Genomic DNA, 23,624 nt, shown 5'->3' with positions numbered 1-23,624 from the left:
TGCTTTTATAAAACGGTTACCAATAAAGGCAATATAAAATAGGAATACTCAATCAATTTAATGTAGTTTTATTCAACCAGAAATACATATCATCCAATAAAATAGCCTCACTGTGGAAAAAATAGTCCCACCTATCCAGACGTTAGCTCCAAATTAGCACTGCATCTCGTATTTTCCTCCGCTTTTTGTCAGGTGAAAGTCAATGCTCAGTCCCCTCTACCATTGTTAACCCTCCCCGGAGATGAGAGTTAACCTTAAACATGTGAATTCAACTACTTTAGTCTCCGTTTTTTAACATCGTAAAAACATCAGCTGTCTTTTACTACGGACTCCAACAGTCCGTTGTCATGGATACATGACAACAACTTCCATTCATACCAGTCATGCGTGCCTGAGGCGGAGTGATAGCCTGCGCTGTGATAAGGCTTTAGAATATTTAAACCACGGTTAACAGCCAATCAGATCGCCGGATTTCACCTTTCCGTTTTATTTTTTAAATTATTTTTTTGTTTCATGTATTTGTGTAGAAGTGAGCAACGGTTTGAAAATACCAATGAACAAAACTTTGTGGTGGAAAACCTCACTAGATGATCGTGTGATTTTACAATTATAAAATATAATTAATTAATATTAAGTAATATTCATATTTAGTAAAAGCCTTTTTGCTCAGGCAGTAACTGTACCATCAAGCTCTATGGTCATTGTCCCTAATGTATCTGTTATGCATCAACATATTTTTTTATAAGGTGACGGACAGCAGAGAGGCTGGAGTTGATGGAGGAGGAGAGGCCAGAGAAGTTAGAGGAAGAGAGGCAGGAGGAAGTAGAGAAGGAGAGGCTGGAGATTATTACAGTTCATGTATGTTTATTTACAATGTTGTATTGCATTAATGTATTTCACATGTTGTTGATGGACAGTAGGCTATGTTAATTGACAGTATGATGCACAGTTGTACTACCGCCCTACACTAAAGAGTAAAGATGAGAACTCTTTGAAGTTGTCTCCTTTGCTTTCATTTTAGTTGCTTTACCCTATAACATCTGCAAGACGTGAAATCATGATTGCTAATGTAAAAAAAAAAATAGTAAACTTTCAGAGTGCTGCCTTGGAGCACTTTTGTGTCCCCACCAATCTCAAAATCAAACCTACTCCCTTGCCTAAAACTCACAGATTCCGAAACTCTGCACCAGCTTCAAAGTACGGCCGCTTCCGACAACCCCTGGCCAGAGGTCCAGTGCACAGATAGCAGGCCCAGCAAAATTTCCGTGGGAATTTTCTATTTAATAAAAGTGTTTTTAAGACAACTTCATGCGTTCTCTGCTATACTTTATATTTTAGTTGACAAAATTTACTGTAATTTTAGTGCACTAAAATGTTGAATACATTTGTTGACCAAAACTAAATTAATTTAGATGACTAAAACTAAAATACATTTTTGTCAAAAGACTAACTATGGGCATCCCGGTAGTACAGGGTTGGTACGTGTGCCTCATGTTCTCCCTGTGACTGCATGAGTTCCCTCCGGGTACTCCAGCTTCCTCCCACCTCCAAAGACATGCACCTGGGAACAGATTTATTGGCAACACTAAATGTTGTCTATCTGTGTTGGCAATGCAATTAGATGGCGACTATATCCAGCACCCCTCGCAACCCCGAGAAGGACAAGCAGTACAAAATGGAAGAATGGACTGTAACTAACTCTAAATTAAAAACATCTGTCGAAATCGTCACAGGTTGAGGGAGGCACTCGTCATTCAGCATTAAAACTTGGAACCCATTCCCACATGTCAGTTACCACCAGCAAATTTGATCCCAACAGGGGTAATGTTTCAAGGCATATGTTTGTTCAAGGGTTTTCAGTTTTAACAAATCAAAACATTGCTCCCTTTTAATTTGAAATCATTTTGATGGATACATATTTGACATAGGTGTGTGTCTGAGTAGACAACGCCATCACCTGTGCAAACATTTATTTAGTGGGGACAGTGGCGGTCCTGTCTACATTGTAGTTTTACGCTCTGAACAATCCCTTCCTTAGCTTGGAAAAACTTTTGTCCAGCATGATTCATCCTCAGGCACAGGACAAAACAGCAATCTGTGCATTAATATATGTGATGTAATAGCCCACCTGCATGCAAGATTGTTTTTTTTTCAACCTTTGTTAAACAACCTTTACACGTAACCCAAATTGCTCAGTGCAAAATCTGTCTTTGAAGGGTGGCTTGTGCAATTCTCAAGCTCTAGTGTAGTTTCATATGACAGTACAGTATTTGTTATTAATTTCTGTGAGCAGAAATGGCAAACAAATGCTGTAAACCAGGTGTGTCCAAAGTGTGGCATGGGGGCCATTTGCGGCCCGCAGCTAATTTCGTTAACGATCGCAAATTCTAAGATTAATTTAAAAAATTAAAATAAATAAAAAAAATAAAAATGTGGAATTATAGAGCAAACAGGTGAAATATAAACCTAGTGACATGTTCAAAGTTATTTCAAATGTGAGACCTGAAACTCTCTGACAGAATACTGTGCCTGATGTTCCAAGCAGACCCTCCAGAAAGCGTCCGGGTCTGCAAGGTCTGGACGGCATCCTCCCCCATCATCGGTGTCAACTCACAACCCGGCGGTGATCGGTAGAAAGCTCCGCCCCTCTCTACACCCGAGTGTCGAAACAACAGACTGCAAATCCGAAGACACAACCACAAAGTCGGTCATCAAACTCAATGTTGTTATGATTTATTGACCCATTCAAGGCTACAATTACTTCACATCAAAATTTCCACTTTAAAATATTTTTGGGAGAAAATATTGCCCATTTTGTGTTTTTGTCATACAAATACCAACGTTTTTTTTTTTTTATGTTTTGAAAGTTATAAAATAATTCATGCCTTATTTTTAGCACATATGAGTGGTGGTGCTCTTTTAGATCCACAATAATTTAGTTGGATATTTTTTTAAATGCCATTGTTCAAAAAATAATAATGTTTCAAAACCAATAATGTTATGGATTATTGACCTATTCAAGGCTCCAATTACTTCAAATGACATATTCCACTTTGAAAATGTTTTGGCGGGAAAATATTGCATATTTTGTGTTTTTGCCATAGAAAACAAAGGTTTAAATCAAAGGCCATAAAATATAAAAATAATAATAATAATGATTAACTTCATATGAACAGATAGACCTGAAATGTATTTAAATTAAAAAAAAATTTTGTTAAAAAAAAAGAACTGAAAAAATATATAAGATATGAATAATTTTTTACTTTTTTTTGACTGGAACCCTTTAGGATCCCTTAAACCAAGCTTGATGGGGCTTTAAGGTTAAAAAAATATATGTACAGTATTGTGTTGGTTTTGAAAATGAAAACCATCATGCATGACACCGCGACTGTAAACAATAGACTTAGGGCCTGTGCTATTTCTGGCAATTTATTTAAGTGTGTATCAAACTGGTAGCCCTTCGCATTAATCCATACCCAAGAAGTGGCTCTTGGTTTCAAGAAGGTTGGTGACCCCTGATTTAGCATGTTTGTCTTTATGTATTTAAGCAGAATATATGCTTATTATCAGAACGCCCAAAATACTGGGAGGAGGACATGCAAATATAATAATTTAGAAATCGCAATGTGATTTATCAAGACTGAAACTGTTCTGCGGCTGCTGTTCTGCATTTATATTTAGCACACTTATTTACTGGCACAGTTATGCACAAAAGGCCTTGAGAGAGGAGGAGATTGTGCCTCAAAGACAATCAATGGAGAGGGGAGAATATTCCTTCGCTAGTGTGTTTCATCATATTAGGACTGTCAGTAATAAAGATTCAAATGACATTTTATAATTGTATCACTGCTGGATTAAAACAAATTCAATTGATTCATATTGTCTGCTGGTGCATTTAAAATATATATATATATATATATATATATATATATATATATATATATATATATATATTTACATTGTGATAAAAAAGCTGTTGCAATATGCATTTTCTTGCATCTAGATCATTGCAGAAGCACCATCACAACACCATCAGCATGCTAAAAGCAGATTTTGTCGTCTAAATTGTGCTTCAAAATAGCCTGAAAAAGGTAGTACAAATCATTTTTGTGTGCTGCATGTCAACATCCATCCATTTTCTACCGCTTGTTCCTTTCGGAGTCACGAGGGGTGCTGGAGCCTATCTCAGCTGCATTTGGGTGGAACACGGGGTACACCCAGGACAAGTCGCCACCTCATCGCAGGACCAACACAGATAGACAGACAGCGTTCACACTCACATTCACACAATCGGGCCAATTTGGTCACAATATGACAAAACAAATACAAAAATGAGCTCCATGGTGACAGCTGATATATATGCAAAATGGTCATTTAAAGGCCTACTGAAATGAGATTTTCTTATTTAAACGGGGATAGCAGGTCCATTCTATGTGTCATACATGATCATTTCGCGATATTGCCATATTTTTGCTAAACGGATTTAGTAGAGAACATCGACGATAAAGTTTGCAACTTTTGGTCCCTAATAAAAAAGCCTTGCCTTTACCAGAAGTAGCAGACGGTGTGCGCGTGACGTCACTGGTTGTAGGCCTCCTCACATCCTCACATTGTTTATAATCATAGCCTCCAGTAGCAAGAGCTATTGGGACCGAGAAAGAGACAATTTACCCATTAATTTAAGCGAGGATGAAAGATTCGTGGATGAGGAAAGTTAGAGTGAAGCACTAAAAAAAAAAAGGGAAAAGAAAAAAAAGGCGAGGGCTCCAGGCGGCGGCAGTGGGAGCGTTTCAGATGAAATTAGACACATTCACTAGGATAATTCTGGAAAATCCCTTATCTGCTCATCGTGTTAATAGTATTTTAGTGATATTATAAAGCCATACCTGGAAGTCGGATGGCTGCGGTGACCGCCAGTGTCTCTGAGAGAAGCCGAGGAGCCAAGATCACAGCTGCCTTTTTGAGCTGCAGGATGAGGTCACATAATCCACTCAAGTCTCCGGTAAGAGCCGATTTAATATCACAATTTTCCCATCCAAAACCTTGCTGGTTGACGTAGAGAAACATGTTCGCTTGACTGCTCTGTGTTAAAGCTTCACAACAAACAAAAAAACACCGGCTGTGTTTCGGTGCTGAAGGCAGCTGTAATCCACCGCTTTCCACCAACAGCATTCTTATTTGACGTCTCCATTATTAATTGAACAAATTGCAAAAGATTCAGCAACACAGATGTCCAAAATACTGTGTAGTTATGCGATGAAAAGAGACAACTTTTAGCCGTGTGTGGTGCTGGGAGAACATGTCCGCTCTAACCAATAACGTCACAAGCACGCGTCAACATAAGCGTCATCACACTGCAACGTTTTTAACAGGATACCTATCAGACTGTGTGGTCGGTAGTAGTGGGTTTCAGTAGGCCTTTAAAAATGGCAGTCTGCACCACTTTTGCACTTATTAGTACATGCAGTAAGTAGCTCAGGCGCAAAAGACACATTAATAGTAGTACACTTTGGGCCTGATCTCCTAAGATCCAAATACCACGCCCTAAATAGCTATTACAGGCACATGATATTTTAATGCACTTTAAAAAGAACTCACAGCAGTGTTGAATTAGACCTCCCACTGGCAGAACAGCGCTCCCACCTGGCTGCAAAGAGGCCCGCGAAACAATGCACAACAGATGCAGTGCAGAATGCATCCTGTTTGTGTTTGCTGATATCATGTATTGAAAGACTCAAATTATCCTACATTATGCCATTTTAGAAGTATGTTTGGTAATCTTGTTTTATTTATTTGCATTCTTATTTTCATCAGGTCCTATTTCTATTATCGAGTTTATATTTTATTCAATACATTTATACATTTTCATTCTTATCTACTAATTCAAATTATTTTATTTAACGTTTGAATGTTATTGTGTGGTAAATGTTCCAGTAAAATTACTTTGTATGTCAGTTTTTATTATGCCACAAAGTTGTTGTTTTTTGTTTTTTTTTTTAGGTGTGGGTGGGGGGGGGGGGGGTGGAATCTAAATAGTGATCTCACTGTCAAAGCATGGGGATGTGACTCCATCTAACGGACGGTTTACTGTATCATTGATGGAGGTTTTGTTTTTATTATGAAAGCTATTTTTTTTTCGCCGAATTTATGTAACTGATTTTTTTCTGTTTGAATTTTTGTTAACTGATTTTTTTTTTTACAGTGAATAAATATTTATAAGCAAAATGTGTGTGTTTAAAAATCCATTTGGTAAAAATATAGTGTTAATAAACTCTCAGTGAAAAAAAATCAGTGTATAAAAATCCCGTTTAAAAATGTTTTCTGCTAAAATAATTGTTGCTTCAAAACTCACCTCATTGGCTGCAGGTTTGAGACAGGATCGATTATTTAGTCTTAATTTAGTGGAAATGAGTATTAAGTTTTGAAGCAATTAATATTTCTGCACTGATTTTTTTTTTATCCACAGCGACCCCGGAAGGAACAAGCGGTAAATGGATGGATGAATTTGAAAACACAGATTTTTTTTTAAACCGAAAATTTTTACACTGAATTTTTCAAACCGACTTTTAAATGGGCCCTGCGATGAGGTGGAGACTTGTCCAGGGTGTACCCCGCCTTCCGCCCGATTGTAGCTGAGATAGGCGCCAGCGCCCCTCGCGACCCCAAAAGGGAATAAGCGGTAGAAACATGGATGGATGGATGGACTTTTAAATGTAAAAAGAAAAAATAATAATTAAATTGCTACATGTATCCAGTGATTATACTTTATAAAGTTATTTTCCATTTAACTTCACCAGATTTAGATAATTTTTATTCAAAATCGCTGAATTTTCACATTTGCTGTTCAAAAACTGAGCAGACACTTGCGGTGAGTCAGCAGCCAGTTGAACCTCCCGGTCACCATGGCAATATGACTCGGCTGGGTGCTTTGCTGTGCAGTGAGACCTATTGCTATATGAATTATATTATACATTTCTATAGTTTAGTTAGCTGAGGTATATAATGTACAGTGTATTTTGTCAACAACTGTATGTGTGTAACGTATTTCTTGTGCTGAGCAATCATAAAACGGCTGCGAAGACACACTGTGTGAGGCTCGCAGTAATCCCGCCTCCTGGTGGTGGAGGGCGGTAGTGATCCCAGAGATCATTCTTGCGAATACTATAGGCTTCAGAAGAAGTGACAACAAACTACAGTTAGCAAGTCAACTTGCAGCAGCAGCGATTGTTTATTTTGTCCTCTTTTAACATGGCTGAATCCATATCTAAAATAAAACAGTTTTCTAAACCGGACTTTCGATCGAAGCCGGACGTAATAATTAAAGACCAACGCCAGAGCTAAAAGGTTTGCTTATGTTCAGACAGTAATCTCCATCAAGACAGAGAGACTTTTAAAACCGAAAAAAAATAAGGAATACTTCTATAAACAAGTTATCGATGCTTTTGTTCAGAAGGAGCGGAACAAAAACTTCATTTATAAGTAAAGGTAAGACCATAATAACGTTTTTTTTTAAATTAAATGTGCTGCAGTTTGTATGTGTAAAGAATGCTCGTATGAGCTTTTAAACATAACCCGTTAACTGCTGCCAATCAAATAGTGAATAAGGTACTCTTTAGGGCAGTGGTTCTCAACCTTTTTTCAGTGATGTACCCCCTGTGAACATTGTTTTAATTCAAGTACCCCCTAATCAGAGCAAAGCCTTTTTGGTTGAAAACAAAGAGATAAAGAAGTAAAATACAGTACTATGTCATCAGTTTCTGATTTATTAAATTGTATAACAGTGCAAAATATTGCTCATTTGTAGTGGTCTTTCTTGAACTATTTGGAATATATATATATATATATATATATATATAAGAGCTAAAAACTGGTTGAAAAGTAAACAATTATAAATATTTTTACAAATAGAAGTAATCATCAACTTAAAGTGCCCTCTTTGGGGAGTGTAATAGAAAAGAATTTGGATTCCTGAACTTAATTCTAAATATTTCTTCACAAAAAAAATAAATCTTTAACATCCATATTTATGGAACATGTCCACAAAAAATCTAGCTGTCAACACTGAATATTGCATTGTTGCATTTCTTTTCACAGTTTATGAACTTACATTCATATTTTCTTGAAGTATTATTCAATCAAAAATTTATAAAGGATATTTGAACTGTGGCTATTTTTAGAATATTTTTGAAAAATCTCACGTACCCCTCTGCATACCTTCAAGTACCCCCAGGGGTACGCGTACCCCCATTTGAGAACCACTGCTTTAGGGTTCATATGTTTATAAATCTGACTGTGCACGTCAGTGTCTCGCCAGCCATGAACCTCACCGCACGTCACTGCTTTTAAAATACTGAAATTTAACACTTGAATATTGCTCACAAATTTGCATTCAATTAAATTGGCAACATAATTTCATGTAAAAAAAATCTGTTATATGAATACAGTGTCCCAATTCAATTATTTGTAATAAAGACACACATTCATCTCCATTAGAATCAATAACTAAAACCCAAATTTATATTCAGTTCAGTTTCAGTTTATTTCGAACATGCGTACGATAAAATGTAATGCATCTCCAGTTGTTTCAGCACGTCCGAAAAAGAGTAGGAAGAAGCAGAGTTTATTTAATCCTACCCCTTTTCATACCATGGCAATTTTATCCAATTTCCTTGTTTTCTGTAAAAGAACAGTGAACAAATAAATTAAAAATAAAAAAGATATATTATTAAGCATGTATATTAAACATACAAATATTAGATACATACATAATATTTGTCTCAATAAAAAAAAAGACAAAAAAGGCTTCAAGTTTAAACCAGATATGACCCAAATATCAATACTGTCGTTACGTAGGGTTGTGTCAGTATTGAATCGATACAAACGCGATACATTCCCGTTGTTTTCATAAATATGAGTCTTTTTGATAACATTCTTGTTATAATTGCACTTTTATTTCTCCCCTTGTCCTGTTTTATTCACATACGGTAACTTGGATATGTGTGATAATGAGTTTTGGGTCGACACCAAAACTTGCGGTATCACCCATCCCGTGCACTGAGGCGCGGTTTTGTGAATCCCCGGCTCCTCTCGGCATTTTCCGCTGCTCTCCGGCCAGTACACCAGCTCGGCTGATTAGCCTGCTGCCGATTAGCATGCTGCTTTTCCCCAGCCCGCGCCGCTCTGTCGCCTATTATCTCGTGTGTTCCTCGCCGCGGCGGATGGCACGGATGTGGTAAACAAATGGCAGATGTCGAGGGACAATTGGGCTTTCCTTCATCGCTCCCTCAACACTCGGCGAGTCATGGCACGGGGAGCGGCGATGTTACGCCGGACGCCGGCGGCGGCTTCCGGAGCCCGGGAAGCGACGTCATTGCGGGCCCGCGCCTCGTCCGAATTGTGAAGTCCGACTCGGGCTATGGCTTCAACGTGCGCGGCCAAGTCAGCGAAGGGGGCCAACTCCGAAGCATCAACGGGGAGCTGTACGCTCCGCTGCAGCATGTCAGCGCGGTCCTACCGGGGGGTGCCGCCGACAGAGCCGGCATATCAAAGGGGGACAGGATCCTTCAAGTGTAAGTAGATTTAATACTTTACTTTGTTAAAAGTGCAGCTTCTGTTGTGTTTACAGAGTCACGTGATGGCACCAGTGTGTGTGTGTGTGTGTGTGTGTGTGTGTGTGTGTGTGTGTGTGTGTGTGTGTGTATGTGTGTGTGGATGAATGCAATGGTTGTACTGGCTTGTTGATAAAGGACTCGTTTGTTCCCTGAAAGATTGAGGCATCATTCATTCAGCATTCCTGTCACACTTTAACCTTCTCCCTCTTAGTTTCACCCGTGCATCCTGCACTCTCATCAGCATCACTACCTTTGACTTGCTACAACCATGGAAACCGGCTGATGTTAGCTTCTGTTGCTATGGAGAGGAGCATGCGGGATCCGCATCAAGTGTGTGTGTTTGTGTGCGTGTGTGTGCGCGCAGTTAAGGTATGCATAAAGACAGAAGCGTGTTTGCTTCCTTCCCTGATTGGCTTCGCCCAGCCTAAGGCTCCTTCTCATTGGATGACTGCTCTTTGCAGATTTCTGGATGGATGTCCCACAGTAACCTGGCAGTTTGGTGACCCCATTATATCTGTGTCTCATTCCTACCATTCCCCTGGTAAAACACACATTCGGTAATGCCTTATCGACTCCTGCACAAACCGACTGGAGTGGTTCCGGTAGTATGTGTTAACTTGTTTGTAGCGACCTGTTGCAAGTAAATTTAGAACAACACAAATAGATTTTGACACTATAGTGGGGCCCTCGCTCAGGTCCCTTATAGACTAAGGTTATCCAGGGTAAATCCCACCTAACCTTATCCTTGTCCACACACACAATGGTTGTTTAAGACCCTACCCCCTTCCTTCTTGAAAATGGCCTTCACAGCAAAAAGTCCAGTGTTGAATTAACTCTCACGGAGTTGATTTTAACACTCTTTCAGGGTTTATATAGCTCCACACTCTCGAGAGTTAAATTAACACTTTCAAAATAGTTGAACATTTTACACTCGGCCAGAGTTCTTCCTTTAACTCACAAAACAGAGTTAAAATAACACTGAATGATTAGACAAATAACACTGCTCTGAGTTACTTTCTTTTCTATATTTAGGTAGTGTTAGTTTAACTCCATGAAGTGTCATTCATTGACATTAATATAATGTTAAAATAAATTATGCAAATGAATTCCAATGAACATTATCATTTTCAACAATCATTTATTTTTTCCACACAGTCATTAATACAGTTGACCTAAAACATAATGAATGAAGGTAAAATGTACAAACTTTCATCTGAAACATTGTATGAGCTTTGGATATCAAATGGTTTGTGAAATTTAAGCTCAGACATTTTTATTATAAACCTTTGCTCACTTTGTGATACCCTGAATGCATGATAATGACAATCAAAATTATCTGTGAATAGCTTGATTGTCATAAAAAAAATGTGGTCTTCAACCAAAAGTATATCACGTATTTGACAAAAGACTGGAATGTCTTCTTCCATTGCACTGCAAACAACAAGCCCAACTTTATATTCATCAAAATGTGCTTTGAAAAGTTCATCAAATGCCCCAAGGGAGCGGTTTGCCTGGCATGGGATGAGATGCTTATCCATGGCGATGTAGAAGCTGTCGATCTTGCTCTTCTGACCGCCAACAGCGAGGAGGTATGGCTGCCGACCCTGCTGGTTGCGGAGATGCTCCTCCATACTGCAGCATGACTTAGGTTGAGATAAGGAAACTAAGTATTAGACACCAGAATATTGTGCTGGCACAAAAAAACAACATTATTAAAGTCATTATTCAAACATCCTCTCAATCTCAGTGCAAAGATAGGAATGAGTGTTAAGACTTAATTTAAGTTTCATTCACTTTTTAACTGCCTTCATTTTCACATGTGGCTAAGAACATGACACATGACAAGTAGTTATCACTTTCATAATATTACCTTATGAAAGACAACAAGTCTCTCAATGGCATCACATGCACTGATTTTTGGAGACTTCGGTCCTCCTGGTGGTGGTGGAAGGAGATGTATGAGCAACAACAGGAAGGCCATTTCATGGTCGTAAGCTGAGGACAAAGATTCACAAGAATTAACTCAAGAATTTTCAAATTTCCTCCATCTACTGTTCATATTTATTCCAAATATCAGATACATTTTCAGAGATACAGGAGATACTTTGAAACAAGAAAAACAAATAAAACTCACATGTTGCCTCATCACTTCCAATGGAACATTCTGCTGACTGTAACAAGCGCCGCAACTCTGGTGTTGAAGTAAGTCGCTTAGCCTCTTTTATGATGTTTGGTTTGAAGAACACATCCCACTTTTGTAGCAGCCTGGAGGATGTCTCATCATCAAATAGGAGAATGAAGTCTTGCTCCACCTTTAAGAAAGAAGATATTTAACTACCATCGAAGGAAATACTTTCAAATGTCAGGCTGCTCCAAACATCTCATTCCAAACTTACCAATCCTTTTGTATCGAGGAATCTTGGGAAGATGGAGAGGATATCAGCACTTGTACCTGGGTCATTAACAAGCTTCTGACGGTGCTGAAATGTCTCTCTCATCTTCTGGAGAATCACGGAATTGTCTGTGGTATGGTTGAGCAAAGATACTCCCTCTTGACAAGCATCCCCATCAAGCTGACTGTCGACATTGACAATCCTTTGGAACTTTGGGCCTCCTGAAGAAAGGTTCAAAGAGCTACTTGGTGGCACCTCAGATCCACGCCGAATTTTCCTTTGGACTGTTTTCAGATGCCAAGAAATGTATCCTGTGCTACTAGCAGCATCATAGAAGTGTTCCTGAAATGAAAAAAGATTAAATTCATTGTCATACTTTGTTCATGAGAAATCTCAGAGAATTCATATCAGTGCTATGCACATAGCATCAGGGCCAAAAATTGCAATTATTGAAATAAATGTTGATGCAAGAATGACATGAAAATAGTCATATAAATAATAAAAATAAGAATTACATAGCCTTTCTTGGTGTATGGATCCTTGAGAGACGGGAACAGTGTCACTATGTCAAGAGCATATTCCTCTCTGACTGCCTTAGTGGGGAGGTTTCTGATAGGAGATATCAAATTTTTAATCTAGATCCATGTAATGGCCATGTTGTTATCAAGCACAAAAAAATAGAATGTAAAAACATACATACCCATGACTATCAATCATGTGAGCCACCAGTATGTTGACCATTTGTCGTCTTGTGATATCTGTTAGGGTTTCTGTTGTTTGGTACTCCTGAAGTACTGCTTCACCGCCAGACTTGTCTTTTAACACAGCTTCAATCAACTGATAAAAAACAAAAACATGAAAATGCAAAATATGGTGATAAACAGCTATCCTTGACACGCAAAAACTGTTTTAATGTGTAAAAAAACTCAAGTGAATCAAGCTTTGTTCAAACCTGTTTAGCTGATGTTGCATCATGCTTATTCTCTTTTCGCTGTCTCTTGCGAGGGATCTCATCCATGGTAAGAGTTCCGCTTGAGTTGAAGCTAGAGTCAGAGATCTCAGATGCAGAGGACAAGGACAGGTCTGAAATTTCTAAAGGAATAAAAGAAAAAAACATTTGATAATTTTATTCAGTAGTGTACAGAGTGCCTGATAATACATGATTTTATATCTCACCCTGGCTTGAGAATATTGTCAGCACCACATTGCCTTGTCCAACCAGGTCGCTGAATATTTCCGCATCAACTTAAATGATAAATGGGTTGTACTTGTATAGCGCTTTTCTACCTTCAAGGTACTCAAAGCGCTTTGACACTACTTCCACATTTACCCATTCACACACACATTCACACACTGATGGAGGGAGCTGCCATGCAAGGCGCCAACCAGCACCCATCAGGAGCAAGGGTGAAGTGTCTTGCTCAGGACACAACGGACGTGACGAGGTTGGTACTAGGTGGGAATTGAACCAGGGACGCTCGGGTTGCGCATGGCCATTCTCCCCACTGCGCCACGCCGTCCCAACTTCTGTCCCTGTTGCATCCTTGTACATAATGCTTGCATCGGGTGGCAGGCAAAATCTCTCAATGACTGGAAAACAGTATGAGAAAATTGTGATTTATGTGCATTATGTGCAGTGTCATTTGTCTCACAGCAAATGACTGTTCAAGTTAGATGGAGTCATCCACTGCTGATTTTTTCCCTCAAGTAACCCTGACACTTCTTAAGTCCAAATTTAAAAGTTAAGTATTGGCTTTTCTCAGTTAACTGTTCTTGTGTATAAAATGCTTTACATTCTAGGTGGCACACATGTTGAGTAAATTATCCCCATTTATAAAGGAATCTGCTTCAGGCATGTAAAGACACCAGAGTATACAACATGAGGTTTTTAAAGAAAGTGGGTCTATTTTTAAACAGTTTTTAAGGCAAGATTAAGTAAATTGAAACACCTTTTTCATGGAATTGGAGAAAGTCAAACTGTCCCTCAACGTCATCCAGCTTCACATACTTCTGCTGTTGGTTGTACTTCACCTGGACCAGCATCTTCACTGAGACATGCAAAACATATATTAAAGAAAGTCAATATTTAAAGAAAGAACAGTTTAGAGGTCAATGTGTCACAGTAAAGGATAAGATTTGTTAATATTTTGCAGGGGCCTCAATCAATAATTTTCTTTTTCATTCCTAAATGATTGGTTTATAATATATATATATATATACATATATATATATATATATATATATATATATATATGTGTGTCTATATTTATGCATACATGAGACAGAGAGAGGGAGATAATTTTGAAAGGGATCACAATTGAATATTGTAATTAAAACTAAATGTTAGAGCAGTAACAGTAATTTCTACAACAGAAAAGTCACAATATCTGAACAATATCTCACTGGAAACAAGTCATTTTAATCATATTCCTGTTGTCACAATATTGAATAATTTCAAAATAGGATTAAAAACACTGCAAAAAAGAAAAAAAACATTAGTTATTCTTCCTGTCCTATCTCTTTCCTCCTTTCTCAGCTGTTTATGTTGCAGTGAGGGCTGGTTGGCTCTGCCAGCAGAAACTTTTAACACAATCATTTCAGTGGCGAGTTATGGTTAACAGAAAGTATAAGGACAACGACTGCTAGATTGTTTGCTACATCTTAAAGATGAGCTAGCATGCTGTGCCAGAGGAGAAATGAGAGATGGAGGAGCAAACGGATTAAAAAGTATTTCACATGTTTGCGCAGGTTTTACAGATGTTTATACTCGAGGAGGTTTTTCTTCACATACAGTACTTACAGTTAGATGTCGTCAAACTGATGTTACAGTTACTGTCATTTCACGGGATCCACCATAACCTCTGCTCTGCTGCTCACTGACGTGCGTGTGTTTCTGTGCCCCTGAGAACAGAGGAGGAGAGGCTGCAGCTATATTAATTTGTACCAAATCAAGAAATAAACTAACAATCAGTTCTTACATTTATATATTCCTAGGTCAAGACAGATTCAGATGCTTGTAAAGGCTCTGGTATGAATTAAATACTAAATTAAATTAAATCTCATTTAATATTTAATACAATATGTCCATGACCCAGTGAATACCCTGATAAGAAATAACACCAAAACTTTAAGAGTAGCAATACATGAACCAGTAACTACTGAGCTTATCCCTACGCAGACAAAATTGGACAGGAGAAACATGTCTCCACAGGTTTTTGCAGTATTTTGAAGTTTAGAGTGTGAGGGACAAAATAACAAAAGCCCCCACAACTGTTAGTTCCAGCCTTAAATAAGATTTTGTACAGTAAAAACTTTGTTTATCATGGCTTTGAGGAAGTGACTTACTATCATTTTTAAAGTTTAAGTGACTTGCTACTACTGTCTGCTAGCTTAGAAATGCAAGCTAATAGCATGACCGATTTTGCTGTTCAGAACTGGTGACAAAAAAAGCTTAGTTGCTAAAACACATATTCTCCATACATGTTTTATTGTACATGCTACATTTCACAGCATTAATTTGCAGGTGTTTCATTAAATTTGATTAAATTGCACTTACCTTGTGGAACTGCACGAGAGAAGCGAAATGGTTCCTATTGTCTCTTTTCCCTCCAACTGAAGAAGTGAAATGCAGGGCGGGGCTTAATTGCATCTCAGCAGAGTTAAATTAACTCATGAGTGATCAACTCTGTCAAATAACTCAAGCACTGAACACTATTTAAATCAGAATGTGTTAAATTCACACTTTGGGAGTTGAAATTAACACGGGAATGTTTAACCCTGAAATTTCAACACTCCAATTTTTGCTGTGTTGCAAATATATGTGTTGACTTGTCTAATCATAAAAGATGCAGACGAGGCCTATTGGCAGAGTTCTTAAAGTTTACTCCACAAGGTGCTCATCAAAAACATCCCGCTGCCGGCATGGCTGAATGCGGCTACTGCGCATGCTCTTCACTACCTACTCAGTGGCCTAGTGGTTAGAGTTTCTGCTCTGAGATTAGTAGGTTGGGAGTTCAAACCCTGGCTGAGTCATACCAAAGACTATAGAAAAATGGGACCCACTACTTCCCTGCTTGGCACTCAGGATCAAGGGTTGGAATTGGGGTTAAATCCCCATAAATGATACCCGGGCGCGGCACCGCTGCTGCCCACTGCTCCCCTCACTTCCCAGGGGGTGAACAAGGGGATGGGTCAAATGCAGAGGACAAATTTCACCACACCGAGTGTGTGTGTGACAATCATTGGTGCTTTAACTTTAACTACTGGGTAGTGGAGTTCTTACTGTATTAGCTCATAACATCACAATATATATCTACCTTAGGCCATCTAGAAGGCCTTACTGACAACAACTCGTAATCCGATTGGCTATCACAACTGTCTATCAACTGTATGTGCCCGGTCACTTACAGACGCCAACATTGTTGATTCTGAAGGCTTCGGGCAGATTTGGTAAGCTAACTGAATTCTGATTGGATAAAAATTCTATACCCTACAAACAACAGTGCTGGATGGAGCATAATAGGACATGAAGATAATATGAATACTTTTAGATATTCAGGGGAAATAAATAAATAAAAACATTTTTTCTTTATTATGATCATGATTTTTGGTTATGTTAGGCCAGCAGAGAAGGCCTTGCTGGCCCGGACGGCACACTACTGGATTTGACACTATAGTTGGGCCCTTGCTCAGTTACTACGTTTACACTACAGGCCAAAGTGGCCTAAATCAGATTTTTGTTTAATCCGATTCTTTCCATCTGACTGTTTACACTGCAAGGAAAATGTGATTTTAATCAGACTTCAGTGTAAACGTACACAGGCCCCAATGTGGCCTCGGCGTCACTTCCATGCGCACTTCGATAAAGTGAAAACAAAGGAAGTTGACAGGGAGGAAGTCGCTACTACTACAAAATAAAATAAAAGTGGAAATACCTTAAAAATATATATATTTTTTTTACATGTAAGTAAATTAAAGTAATATAATATATGAATGGATGTATGTAGTTTAATATATTTGGGAGGGTTGTACGGTATAACGGTATTAGTATAGTAGAGCAATGCTAATTAATCATATTCGGTACAACACCGCCTCTAAAAAGTACCAGTCCCCTTCCCCTCTCCCTTTATTTACCGGGTATGACGGCACGTCGTTGTATTGCTGGTTTTATTAGCAGAGGAGCATGTTTGGCAACGTACAATCACGGAGTACTTACAAGCAGACACGCCTTATCTTGCCTTTAATTGGCCTGTCCGTAATGTTTTGCACTAACCTTAGCCAATTTGTGACTCATCATACAAGCACCAGTTAATCATGATGGATTGTCTCCTTATAAAGGGTAAATGGTTGTACTAGTATAGCCCTTTTCTACCCCTTTTTAAGGAGCCCAAAGCGCTTTGACAGTATTTCCACATTCACCCATTCACACACACATTCACACACTGATGGCGGGAGCTGCCATGCAAGGCGCTAACCAGGAACCCATCAGGAGCAAGGGTGAAGTGTCTTGCCCAAGGACAAAACGGATGTGACTAGGATGGTAGAAGGTGGGAATTGAACCAGTAACCCTCAGATTGCTGGCACGGCCTCTCTCCCAACTTGCCACATCCATATATGGATGTTCTTCTTCATCCAGGTCATTGTATTTTCTCCATATTTTTTGGGGCTTGTTTTCGCAGTCCATTTTCTCTCATTTTAATTTGTAGCCTTGACGTTTGCTTTCTGGTTGAATTCCGGATATCTTTTTTGTGGCCATTTATTAAATAAACATTTTGAAAACAAAATCTTGTTTACAGTTTTCTGGACAGTACAATGGTGATGTAACAGGGTTTTACAGGGTAGTCACAGTATTATTTGTCAATATTACTAATATTGACAATCTGCAGTGCATACTTTTAATATTAATATTTGAATATTAGTACTATTTGATGTCATTTTGAATTTCTTGCGGAGGAGCATTGTGATATTTTGTCTGACTTATCTATTTTACATACAGTCCAAGTTAGGGTTGTACAGTACTCGTATAGTATCGTGGTACTAATGAATAGAAAACGGTACTAAACTATATTTGAAAAGTACCGGTTTGCCGAATTGTTTTAGACAGACTTGCTGGCGCATTGTCACATCATGACATTGCTGGTTTTACGAGCAGATGAGCATGTTCGGCAGCGCACAATCACGGAGTACTTACAAGTAGACACAATGTGTAGACAGAAAAAGGAGAATGGACACATTTTGGCCAAAAAACTGACGATAAAGGAAGAGGTGCTGCAAGACATGGCTAGCTAAAATAGCATAAACATAGCAGCTAAAATCAATCTGCAGTCAGCGGTGTTTTAGTTACTCTTACATCACTAATCCTGGCCTCCATGGCGACAAATAAAGTAAGTTTCTCACAAGTTTTATCCCTGCAGGACGAGGAATAGTTAAACATGCTTCACTACACAACATAGCTCACCGGCGTCAAAACGTAAACAAACGCCATTGGTGGATCTACACCTAACATCCACTGTAACGATACCCAATACAGGAGCGTATCTAGTCGATACTACTATGACTACATCAATATTTTTTAGTGTTACAAAATCTTTTTTAGTTTTTTTTCAGATATATATTATGCTTATAAACTCAGGAAATAGGTCCCTGGACACTTGGAGACTTAAATTATGACCATTGTATGATCTTGTAACTACTTGGAATCGGATTGATACCCAAATTTGTGGTATCCTCCAAAACTAATGTAAAGCATCCAAACAAACGGAAGAACAAGTGATTATTACATTTTAACAGAAGTGTACTCGATTGTAGCTGAGATAGGCTCCAGGGAAGGGAATAAGCGGTAGAAAATGGATGGATGGGTGGCTAGATAGAACATGTTAAAAGAGAAAGTAAACAGATATTAACAGTAAATGAACAAGTAGATTAATAATTATTTTTCTACCTCTTGTCCTTAATAATTTTGACAAAATAATACAATGAGAAATGACACAATATGTTACGACATACGTCAGCAGCTAAATTAGGAACCTTTGTTTGCTTGCTTACTACTAAAAGAAAAGTCTCGTATGTTCACTATATTATTTAAGAACAAAATTGCAATGAGAAACATATGTTTAATGTACCCTAAGATTTGTTGTTAAATGAAAGCCAATAATGCCATTTTTCTGTGGTTCCCTTTATTTGGAAAAGTATCAAAGTATCAAAATACATGTTGGTACTGGTACCAAAATACTGGTATCGTTACAACCCTAGAGGGTTGTAATATGTTTATGGCTGTTAAGTCAAGGAGACACGGACAGCACCGTGGATCAACGGGAGCTTTATTTTTCAACTTACATGTAATCAAATGCGCAACATCATCAATTCCGGTCCTTTAACAATCGCTCTTTATTTGGAATCAAAATATGGCATGGCGTAGTGGGTAGAGCTGCCGTGCCAGAAACCTGAGGGTTGCAGGTTCGCTTCCCACCTATTAACATCCAAATTGCTGCCGTTGTGTCCTTGGGCAGGACACTTCACCCTTGCCCCCGATGCCGCTCACACTGGTGAATGAATGATGAATGAATGATTGGTGGTGGTCAGAGGGGCTGTTGGCGCAAACTGGTAGCCACGCTTCTGTCAGTCTACCCCAGGGCAGCTGTGGCTACAGATGTAGCTTACCACGACCAGGTGTGAATGAATAATGGGTTCCCACTTCACTGTGAGCGCTTTGAGTATATCTAACAATAGAAAAGCGTGATATAAATCTAATCCATTAATATTAATGTATATTAAATATAACCTATTATTTGCGCACTATTGACAAGCGATGCACCGAAAATTTGGTTGTCTTAAAACCGTATAAAATATATAATTACTAGAACCGTATTTTTTTATGACCTAATAAAAATAAGGAGCAGTATAAAAATAAATGAAATGTAAACATTTTTATTTCAAATGTAACCTTCCTCTGATTATAAAGCGGATTATAATCTCCCTTGATAGCTGAGGGCAGCTATCAAGTGAGAAGGTAAAGGAAATGTCAACACAAGCATGGAAAACATTCAAACAATGTTAACAAATTTGTAAAGTACAACATTTAACAATTACCTCTTAAAATGAAGTGCAACACTATGGAAATATGTAATAAATTGGTGATGAAGTGTAACAAAATAGTGCAAAGTGTTAAAAAAGGAAATGTAGAGAAACCTGAGAAGAACTACTGTATTGGCCTTTTCAAGATTTCCCAGGTTTTAAACCAAAGGCCGTGAGCTGAGCCAGGACAGGTGGTGCACTTTCAAATGCACTTCCGACTCCAACTTAAGTTTCTCAAAAATGTATATGTTTTCAAAAAGGTCTTAATTTCATGTGCATCCAACAGTACATCCAAGTTGAACGAAAACATGTTTAACTGCATTCAAAGCTATAAACAAAAAACTAAGGCTCAAGTGTTACGTTAGAAGTGGTCAAAAACTGTTTTCACTGCCAGTCACTCAACCCGACATTTACACAAAAACAATTTCACCTGTGCGCCCCATATGCTCTTGTTACAGTTGCTGTAAATTACACAGAATGTAAATTACACAGAATGTAAATTTCACGAAATGTAAACGACGGTTTCTTATACAATAAATTAACTTGCAATATTTTAAAATATATTTTCATGGCAATTGTAAAATAATAATAATTTAACTTAATATATGCATTACTACAGAAATATAAATAACACAAAAATGGCTACCACAACCATAATGAGAAAAATGTAAGTACAGTAGCACAGTAGGCCAAAGTATTCATCAAGCACCACCACAATGACCAACACCAAAGTGCAGTAATGCAGTAGGCGCAAGCCATCTTTCAAAAAATGGCTACCGCAACTACTCTCTGCAGGTTTAGTGCCAGGAACTTACGCCTATGGTCTGTTAATCTTATATAAGTATGGAAATAAATGTAGGGCTTGCAGTAATCATTTTACCTATTATTGGACCAAAATATTATTATCTTTAATTGCAAATTTGTCATATTTTGTACTTTATTTTATTTTTACATTCCTACACTTTAGTTCCTACCTGTTGTTTTTATGTACCCGAATACGGAACGGATGATAATTGAAAAGAAAAGAGGTTAAAGCGGCTGAGGACTACGGTCCGTTCGAAATAATACTGTCGAAGTGACGTTTCATGTTTTCATCCACAATTTTTTCGCTCTCTGCAGCAGTCATTCTTACTGCACTCCATGCAGAGAATAAGCAGCGAGTCAACAAGATGGTGCAACCAAACTTGATAGTTAATACTGTTAGCATGTCACTCCCACTGATCAGCAATCACTTCCTGCGTTGCTAGGTTACCAGAGAGCTAGTGCCTTTCTTCATGCAAATCAACCTTGCACTGTAACTTGAGGTTTCTTTTGACCCCCAAAAATATACTTATCGATCACATTTTTATTTATATTGATAACATGTTTATCATGATATATATTGATATCGTTTTATCAACCCAGCCCTAGATGGTACCAAATTCTGTACTGTTGTGGCACTGACTGAATCCCGCCGGTCTAACCAATTTACGTGAAATCCAACAGTGTCATGTTATGGTCCCTGGGATGCGTGTGACATCACGTCCAGTTTCCGACTCTTTGCACTTTGACACATGGCGATCAAAACGTAAACAGGCTCTACTTTTCCGGAAATAATACATTGGCTTTGCTATAGTCATGCTGCTGATAAGGTTTACCAATTTGACATAGCAATTTCAACACCTACAAATTTGTTAATGAAAACTACTACTAAAATGTACATTAGAATCAAACAGCTGGTAAGTAATAAGTCCAATATGTACAGTACTAACACTTTTAGGGCGCAGCAAAAAACTACAACTATAATTGAGACGCAAACATGTGATAATAAAACAAGATATAACAACTGGACAGCAGTTATTATAATCAGCTCATTTATAAATTGTGCAATAAAAGATTAAATGTAATTATCAAAAACAATTAATATTCATTAATACACACCTAAGTACAAAAAATTGTAACGTTGAGTATTGGTATCGATTTCCAGGTAAGGTAAAATAAGATAATCCGTACACAAATTAAATTAAAATAAGGCTAAAAAAAAAATAAAAATATATATACATATATGTATGTATATATATATATGTACATATATATATGTATGTTTTTATATATATATATATATATACATGTACATATATATATATGTATGTACATATATACTTGTATATATATTTTTAGATATATACAAGAAAAACATTTACTAATTAGATTCAGTGTCTCATTTAGTCATCTGCTTTTACATTTGGCTTAAAATGTGACTAATCTGTCCAGAAATATTTTTTTTATACATTCATAGACATTTTTTATACTTTAATTGTACTGCTCATCAGGCTGTTACAATAAACGAAATAACTATCATGTGTTTGTCCATTTAAAAACAAGGACAGGCCAGTGCTGACCAAACAAGTATACTGTTATATGAAAACAAAGGACAATAGAAATATCAGCAAAAAACAAACAAACACTGAAGCTATCTAAGTTCCTCAAAAGGAAACAAGCATTTTGTAATGATGTGTTTAAAAAGTTGCACGCATGTAAATTCTTGATCATTGACTAACTGCTGGCATTTTAGCAGGTTAATTAAGTTGGAATCCCAACTAATGAGATGTTAATGTCTTCTACTTTAGATGATGTATTAATCGTAATCCCCACTAAGGTAAAAAACAAAATAAGATCAGTCGCTGCAAACGAGAGACTTTTTGTGTCATTCTTGATAGCTCCGGGTATAAGTTAAATGTCAAAGATGGAAAACTTCTCAGTTTATGGCCACAACCTTATACTTGGTGCGCACACTGACTGTGCTAACAAATTGAACATCTTTAAAAAGTACCTTATTCAAGCATAATTAACTTAAAGCAATAATTAATACATGTACACAATTATTATGCTTTGACCTAGAATACTGGTCTAAATTGTCCAAAGATCTATTTCACTAATGTGAAAGATTTTGCATTTTATTAACAAACATTTGATTAAAAAAAAATATTTCACACAAAAAGCACACACTCTACGGTGGAAAAATAAGTGTAAAAGGTAAAAAAAAAAATTTAACTAAAGACAAAACGTAAAAAAATGAATTTTGTTGTTTTTTCATATTGCTATTTTTATGTGAATGTATTGTTATAACTATTATTTTACTTGTTGTGGTCTGTTTGTTACTAATTTATATTAGTTTTTTAACTAGTTAAAATTGAGTTTTGGTGGAACAAATCCTTGTGTTTTCAAATTAATGAATAATCCTGTAATTAATTGTGATTACAATATCAATCACAATAATTGTGATTATTATTTTTGCCGTAATTTTCCAGCCCTACTACAAAGTAGTGGTATATGTACTTGGAATCAGATGATTCCGAATGGAACTCTATGAAATGGATAAAGTATTGTCTCATACACTTCCGTGGGACCTCTGCGGTGTCCGTAATAACGTTAGATAACAACGGCGTTAGTAAGGTAACTTTTACTAGTAACACATTATCTAACATGGCCTGCTTCTCTTGATGTGGTTGTATTTCAACAAGACAGTGTCAGAAGCACAGCAAGTTCAATGCAGGTTTTTACTAAT

The 23,624-nt window shown here is 37.5% G+C and overlaps 1 protein-coding gene and 1 long non-coding RNA gene across 10 annotated transcripts in view; one reads left to right on the top strand and one right to left on the bottom strand.

Moving 5' to 3' along the window:
- The first annotated feature begins 9,033 nt into the window (after positions 1-9,033).
- The window catches only part of snx27b (sorting nexin 27b), an 81,104-nt gene continuing 66,513 nt past the window's right edge, over positions 9,034-23,624 (top strand). For 5 of the 9 annotated variants that reach the window (XR_009803493.1, XR_009803491.1, XR_009803492.1 and 2 more), the window contains exon 1: positions 9,036-9,569. Coding sequence is in view for 6 of the 9 variants with exons in the window: in XM_061881958.1 (XP_061737942.1) it covers positions 9,241-9,569 (329 nt within the window). In the remaining 3 variants the exon portion in view is untranslated. Of the gene's footprint in view, positions 9,570-23,624 lie in introns of all 9 variants that reach the window. The other 4 variants (XM_061881956.1, XM_061881961.1, XM_061881959.1 and 1 more) reach the window with 4 other exon arrangements.
- Positions 10,736-11,933, bottom strand: LOC133539785 (uncharacterized). The gene is made up of 3 exons (XR_009803494.1): positions 11,746-11,933; positions 11,482-11,606; positions 10,736-11,254 (listed from the first exon to the last, which is right to left on the bottom strand). It is a non-coding gene; the product is annotated as an uncharacterized LOC133539785 (long non-coding RNA).

This window comes from Nerophis ophidion, linkage group LG21 (assembly GCF_033978795.1).
Source record: "Nerophis ophidion isolate RoL-2023_Sa linkage group LG21, RoL_Noph_v1.0, whole genome shotgun sequence".
NCBI lineage: Eukaryota > Metazoa > Chordata > Actinopteri > Syngnathiformes > Syngnathidae > Nerophis > Nerophis ophidion.
This window is presented reverse-complemented; position numbering and strand designations above follow the sequence as displayed.